General features: G+C 36.8%; 1 protein-coding gene across 3 annotated transcripts; it reads right to left on the bottom strand.

Moving 5' to 3' along the window:
• Window positions 1–422: 422 nt before the first annotated feature.
• LOC149043858 (uncharacterized) lies at window positions 423–3,310 on the bottom strand. 3 transcript variants are annotated; one of them, XM_089209144.1, is made up of 3 exons: window positions 2,867–3,010; window positions 943–1,044; window positions 593–785 (listed from the first exon to the last, which is right to left on the bottom strand). In XM_089209144.1, the coding sequence occupies exons 1-3, from the start codon at window positions 2,887–2,889 to the stop codon at window positions 728–730; spliced, it is 183 nt and encodes a 60-aa protein (XP_089065270.1). In that variant the 5' UTR covers window positions 2,890–3,010; the 3' UTR covers window positions 593–727. The 3 variants fall into 3 exon arrangements, with proteins under 3 accessions (XP_089065268.1, XP_089065270.1, XP_089065269.1); XM_089209142.1 differs by lacking the exon at window positions 943–1,044 and having other exon boundaries at window positions 423–785; window positions 2,867–3,310; XM_089209143.1 differs by lacking the exon at window positions 593–785 and having other exon boundaries at window positions 825–1,044; window positions 2,867–3,310.
• Between the last annotated feature and the right edge of the window lie 4,373 nt (window positions 3,311–7,683).

The raw sequence follows: 7,683 nt of genomic DNA, 5'->3' as shown, positions 1-7,683 counted from the left end.
ACATAAAATATTTTTAGAGTAGTTTTCAATTGTGTCGAAAGTGATCCTTGGTTGCTTTGGTTTTGCTTTACTTCGCTCCATAATTGGTCCAGAAAACTCGCGTGACCTTCTTAACCTTTTTAAACCCTGAGAGTGACTAGCATCTAATTTCTCCCTACACTATCACTCCCAAATTACACATGAAGGTCACGAGAATAAAGAAAATGATTACCAACAAAAAGAAGCTTTTGATCAGTAAACAAATTCTCTTTGTCAGCACCTCAGGAAATGTATAAAGAACAGTATGGAGAATATGCATAATGACATTAGGGTGTAAAGGGTTTATTTTGACCTGTCAACATTTCTAATTTTAAGCAATACATAATAGTTTTTTGACTCCTGTTTTTCCTGTGTAATTATGTCTTAAAAGATTTGTTTTTCTTATTTTTCAACTCATTTTGTTTTGATTTGTGATCGGATCTGTGATCCGATCCGTGATGTGATGATGCAATCCATGATCTGATGATCCGGTCCATGATCTAGTTCATGATGCAATCTAATGCTGGACAATTTGCATTTCACATGGCTGACAATTATGTGAAATGGCTGCATGTATGGGTTGTGGTTGATGTGTACAGCGAAAGACTTTTTGACACTTCTAAGCGGACAATTTTTTCCAAGGTAAAGTCATTCATCCACCAAATAATTCTCATCTTGATTCCTTTATTACTGACAAGGAAATAGTGTCTTAAGAGCCAAATATTGTCTCTGCTCTGCACTTCCTGACTGTGGTGTAGTCTATAATCCTAAAAAAAGGGAAAGAAACTTCTTGAAAACCAACACGAAAAGCAGTTCTATATTTTAAAAATGAACTACACCTAGTTAAGAGCAAGTTGGATACTAGTATAATTTGGTTTCTTGTGGCTAAAGCATATTTAACAAGGTAAGTTCTTTCGAGGATACCAGGTCAGCAGGTATCTTCCATTGTTATCTTCCACCTTCACAAGACTGGAATCCAACTTGACAAGCAATCTCAAAACTCCTTTTCGCAACTTTTTCAACATACTGAAATTTAGGCAAAAGGAAGAAATAGTACTGTAAGCTCATACATTGATTTGTATTTGATTCCCTAACCAGCTATTTTGTTTAATTGGGTAGAAAGTGAAGTCCTACTTATCACAAATCTGTAAAAGACTGTGTATGGAGAGCAAGGCAAGTTTAGGTACTATAAAGTTGACTCCAAAGTACAACCTATACTCCCAGACATAATAAGTTGGGACAGTTCTCCTCAAAAACGTTTAAGATATTCTTTCACCCCTCTCCCTTTTCAAATGTTGTTAGTTGGCAATGTCTCTATGCTATCTTGAGACCAACATTAAGAGGGAGTGCATGTCCCAACAAATGCATCTGGTAATGTGGGTCCTTTGCTGTTTGAGGAGGTAGAGAAAGAAGATGTTGGGTATGCCTTTGATAATATAGAGGTTGCATTATGGGATTGAGGCCTGATAGTGATGATGCTTGAGATAATGATGCATTTTTATAGTGCATTCTCCATGAAAATAAGTGCTCCAATGGGCTTTAAAACACTCTACAGGGGACTATGCCCAGACTGCATTGAATAGTTTACATTGGAGAGAATTTTTTGCAGGTGCCCCCAATATAGGAATATTTGGAAACTAGGTCAGACCACAACACCGAGAGATATAAGTTTGTGTGAAGTGCATGGGTTCTTTTACATCCCCAGCTAAATAGTTGATAGAAGATGCACTTTATTATCCTTATTCAAGAAGACTAGAATGTCTAACCATCTGCAGTTATCAGAGCAAAGGCAGCATGTTCTCCTCAGTTGTTTTAAGACCCTGAGAGTAGGTCCAGTCTGGGGCTTAAACCCTTGACCTTCTACAGGGCAGTCCAGTGCTTCACAACCTGAGCCAACAGGCAACTTCCTATGGGAGTCTGGATTTTCTTTGGCTATAGTTGTTACAATTTTTTTTTTCGGTATTAGTACTCAGGAAATTGTGGAGATTAACTTACTCTCTTTAGCTGAGGATCACATCACATCCTCTTTGACTGCCCAGCACATTGAGATCAATTTCAGTATCCGAGCAACTGCACCTAACCCCACCCCTCCCCTTCCCTCCTTTAACCCAACATTAAACCTAACTTGATATCAGTTGACTTTTGTTGGGTTAGAGGAGGGGTAGGTACCCAGTTGCTCAGATACTGACATTGACCCCACACTTGCAACTACAACCATCCAGTCTCCTCTTGAGGGGGAGGGGGGGGATGTGTAATATCTCCATGATGGTGATGAAAAGACAAAGCAATATAAAAAAATCCTTTTTCTGGTAAATAACACAGTATCCAATCATTCAAGTATCTTATTCAACAGTGTTGAAAAAGAAAAAAAACTATTCCTACCATCCTGGAAAAATATTGTTCAATCATTTAACTCCCAGACAGAATTTCTCCAGGTAAAATATCAATACAATATCAAGCAGACAAGTGATAAGAGTTAAACTAAGTATTATTTAGGGAATCATCAGTTGATCCAATACCAACTTCTCTAAACTAACATCATAGGTGTTGTATGGCAGAGAGTAAGGAGAATTACTAATAAGATCTTGGGAGTGAAAGGGTTAACAAGATTTCTTATGTAATATAATAATTGTTCCCTCACCAGTGTGAAAAACACACATGCCTACTTTGCATGGAAACATTGAAACTCACTTTTAACTTCTTTAAATCTAGGTTCATTGTTTTGTATTTTTCCTTTGTTCAAGAATCACAATAATTTTCTGAAACAAAGGAAAATACCAAAGAAATGCAACTATCTCAAATCACTTTGACCTACATTCATTTCAAACCACAACAGTTTCATTGTTACCTTGTGCAAAGGGATTTGTCCATCACTATCACAAAGTCTTGGATCAGCACTATATTTGATGAGCAGGTTCACCACTGACATATGACCAGAGTATGCTGCACTGTGTACCAGTGATATTTTGCCTGACCTTGTCTGCACATTAACATCTGCTCCTTGTTCCAGGAGCAACTGACAGACCTCTCCATGGCTTCTGCGGCTGGCATAATGCTCTGAAGAAGGAAAAAAGATACAGGTTAATAACCCATAAACCACATACATAGGGCAGACAGGTTGCAATTTTTTCAGCCTTTCTTCTGCAATCTCTTTCATTGCAGCTCACCTGTGAGAATCAATTATAAACTTCTATTTCAAAATTAGATTAGGCAGGTGCAGTTGCAGGGGATGGGTAAATAGGAAATATTGTGAGAACTGCTTTCATGAGACATCCTTGGGATCAGAACAAGTGTCCCCTGTATGGAGGTGGGGTTGGGATTTGTCAATAACCAACAACCAGAAATAACATTGTTTATTATTATTATTATTATTATTATTATTATTATTATTATTATTATTATTATTATTATTATTATCATTAATATGGCATGGAATCGACCTGTCCCTACAAATGGACGACAATTGCATGCTCATGGGTTACCCTGAAAGGGAGGGGGGGTGGGGGGGGGAAGTTTAAGCAATTGATTGGTGCTAAGGACATGATTTATTAGAGCTGTATATCCTGAGCCTTCCCTTGGATTAGGGTCTGTTTCCTTGTCCTAACTCTGTTTACATCACCATCCAGCGAAGTTTGCCACATTCCTCTCTCAAAGTCCATTTCAGAGAGATACTGAGCATAAGTTGATGATTTTGATGAGCAACCACATTCTCATGCGCGGTTGACATGATTAAAGAGATCTTCCATGGTTAAGAGTATGAATTAAGACATATTTTGCGACTGAAATGTTTTCAATTAGACTTAACAAAGACTCCGGTGCCTCAAATCAGATCGTATAGGCGATAAATCCTCATTTCGTTCGTTCACGGCCAACCACACAATATGGATCGCTATATTGTCTGTGCCTCTAAAATCATGTAAGTCGACATGAATAGTGACTCGTAAGATTGCGTAAAAAATTTTTTACCACGCAACAGGACTTAGCTACACGATTTCGATAGTGAATTTTCACAAAAGGAAATTAACCATCATCTCCTCGAAATGACCCAATTGTGTTGTGAAATAAAAAAGATTGTACCGTTGCACTTATGTCCTCTCATTGCAGATATGTCCTCTGACGTAATGTGATGCAGTGGCCAATCATATCCTGCGATCTATCTAGCGACGCGCGGCTTGGGACTGGTTAAGAGACTCCGTTGTAGTTCTGTCTTCAAGCAAAAGTACTCATTCAAGGGGGTCGGGATAAGTGGAAAATTTGACCAGTATTTTCCGGTAACTGATCTGAGGAAAACATGCTGTTCGCATGATCACTGCGAACCGGGTCACTGGCCTCTCCTATTGCTTTCCTTGAAGTTCAATCGTTCGTTAACGCAGAGTGATCGCATCGTTGTTGTAACCTAAACTTGGAAGAACAATTTGCTGCGCGTGGATAACAAAGCGACTTTCGACTAAAGGATGCGTATTGTTCACGTTTTATTTGCAGCCTTGCTTTATTTACACTCTTCATTGCTCGACTTGCGACTTCAATGACAACATTTTAGCCACAAGCTAAGACAAAAGCACAATGTGGCGTCATATCACAATTGCTTTATTTTCTTTAATAGTTGAAGATCATAGATTATGTTTCGTCGACATAAAATGATATATTTTTGACACTTCACCTAATCTGGCGGAGGTGAGATCGACTGAGAAGTCCAAGTTGTGATTATTTGTCTGCGTCACGAAGTCTTCCTTCAATCACAGAAGTTTGGCCTTCAGTTGTTTATTTTGAGTACTGTTGGTTTTTGCCGTATCGCACTAAGCCCTCCGTTAAAAAAATTGAAGTAGTAGATTGTGATTTTATTGCGGTTCCGCTGATTTTAGCTGTTTTTTTTTTTTAGTACTGTTTCTAAATTATTGTAGGATTTATTGCACTTTTGGGTGGATTTGTCCTATTTTACCCTGTTTATGACAAATTCACATAATGATTAAATCGAAAATGGGGCTAAAGGTGGCTATGGCAAGTCAATAGGATAGAATCCACCTAAAGGATGAATTTCACAGAATTTATCCCGTTTTTCTAGAATTCATTGGAAACAAAATGGAAAATCGGGTTGAAGATTGGATATGGCAACTTGGGATCTATTCCATTTGGAGAATAATTTTTCAAATTTTACCGTGTTTTTTGTCAAATTCACTGAAAAAAATGGAAAATCGGAGTAAAAATAGCATATGGGAACTTCGGGTATTATTCACTTGTAGCATGAATGCTCAGAATTTACCCCGTTTTTCTCGAATTCACTTATCGAATGGAAAATCGGGGTAAAGATGGCATATGGGAACTTAGCGTATTGCTATCACCTTACCTTAAATTCAATGTTCAGAATTTACCCCGTTTTTCTCGAATTCACTTATCAAATGGAAAATCGGGGTAAAGATGGCATATGGGAACTTAGCGTATTGCTATCACTTGCGGGATGAGTTCGCAGAATTAACCTCGTTTTTCTAGAATTCATTGAAAAAAAAATGGAAAATCGGATTGAAGATAGCATGTGGGAACTTAGGGTACTAATCACTTGTAGTATGAATGCTTAGAATTTACCCCGTTTTTCTCGAATTCACTGATCAAATGGAAAATCGGGGTAAAGATGGCGTATGGGAACTTAGCATATTGCTATCACTTGCGGGATGAACTAGCAGAATTAATCCCGTTTATTTAGAATTCAATGAGAAAAAAGCATTAAAAATCGGGTTGAAGATTGGATATGACAACCTAGGATCTATTCCATTTGAAGGATGAATTCTCAGATTTTATCCCGTTATTCTATAGAATTTTCAGAAAAAAAAAAATGGTAAATCGGGGTAAAGATAGCATATGGGAACTTCGGGTATTATCCACAATTCACCTCTTTTTTTTCTTAACTTCACTGATCAAATGCAAAATTGGGGTGAAGATGGCATATGGGAACTTACGGTATTAGCTACTTGCGGGCCAAATTCTCAAAATTTACCCTGTAATTCTAGAATTCATTGAAAAAAAAGAAAAAAAAAATGCAAAGTCGGATTAAAGATTGGATTTGGCAACTTAGGATTTATTCCACTTGAAGGACGAATTCTCAGAATTCATCCCGCTTTTCTAGAATTCATTGAAAAAAGAAACTTTTTTAAAAAATTTGTAATTTTCCCTCTTTTTTTCATTTTTAAGTAAGACTAGCGAGCCGCACAAAGAAACTCTTCTTGTAATTGTAAGCTCCTCGTTTATTTCCGACGCGTTTCGTCTCTAATTGAGACTTCTTTAGAGAATGACTACAATTAATGGGGAACAGTATATTACATAGCACGTTGGTGTGCCTAAGTTTTTAATTTCCATGGAAGTTAATAATAACTGAAAGCAGGCGTTATAAAAAACGTCTAAATACATATTTTGGGGGGCTAACGGTTAGCGCTAATCGTAGAATTTATCGCTGAAAAAAGAAATGGAAAATTGGGATAAATATGGCATATGGGAACTAAAGGTGTTATCCACTTGTAGCATGTTCTCTCAGAATTAACCCCGTTTTGCTAGAATTTATTGGAAAAAAATGGAAGGCAAGTCAGTAGGATAAATTCCACTTAGAGGATGACTTTTCAGAATGAACCCCGTTTTTCTATATTCATTGAAAAAAATGGAAAATCGGGGTAAACTAGATTAGATGTGGCAGGTCAATAGGATATATTCCAGTTGGAGGATAATTTACTAAAATTTGCCCCGTTTTTCCATAATTCCTTGAAAAAAATTGAAAAATCAGAGTAAAGATGGCATATGGGAACTACAGGTTTTATCCACTTGTAGCCTGAATTCTCAGAGTTTACCCTGTTTTTTTTTAATTAATTCGTCAAAAAATGGAAAATCGGGGCAAAGATTGGATATGACAACGTAGGATATATTCCACTTACGGTATGAATTCTCATAACTTACCCCGTTTTTCTGGAACTCATTGAAATAAAAATGGAAGATCGGGTTGAAGACTGGATATGGAAACTTAGAATGCATTCCACATTCGGGATGAATTCTCAGAATTTACACCGTTTTTCTGGAATTAATTAGAAAAAAACCGAAAATGAGGGATGTTCCGAGTTATAATTTATTCCAATTTTAAGATAAATGGACACAATTTAGCCCGTTCTCAGAATTCATTGAAAAATTCATTTGGCATGTTGGGATATATTCTTTTAATGAGATGATTTTTTTTCTAGAATTCTCTGAAAATAATGGAAAATCGGGTAAAGATTACAAACCAAAATTTGGGATGTTTCTCTTGTAGGATGAGTTGTCTGATTTTACCCCGTTTTTACAGAATTCTTGGAAAAATGCAAAAAACCGGGACAAAGATTGAATATGACAAGTTAGGATGTATTCCATTGACAGGATAAGTACTCAGATTTTACCCCGTTTTTCCAGAATTGACTCAACAAACGGAAAATTGGGGTGAAGATTGATTATGAAAAGCTAGGATGTATCCCATATGTGGGATTAATTGTCAGATTTTACCTTACTTGTCTCTAATAAACGAAAAAAATGGAAAATTAGGGCTAAAGATTTGATTTGGCAAAATTGGAAACTCGGAGTAAAGATAGCATATGTGAGCTAAGGGTATTATGAATTCTCAGAGTTTACTCCATTTTTCTAGAACTAATCTATTAAAAC

The sequence above is a fragment of the Pocillopora damicornis genome, chromosome 6 (genome assembly GCF_964200805.1).
Source record: "Pocillopora damicornis chromosome 6, jaPocDami1.2, whole genome shotgun sequence".
Classification (NCBI taxonomy): domain Eukaryota; kingdom Metazoa; phylum Cnidaria; class Anthozoa; order Scleractinia; family Pocilloporidae; genus Pocillopora; species Pocillopora damicornis.
The sequence above is the reverse complement of the archived record's forward strand: the minus strand, read 5'-3'. Positions and strand labels throughout refer to the sequence as shown.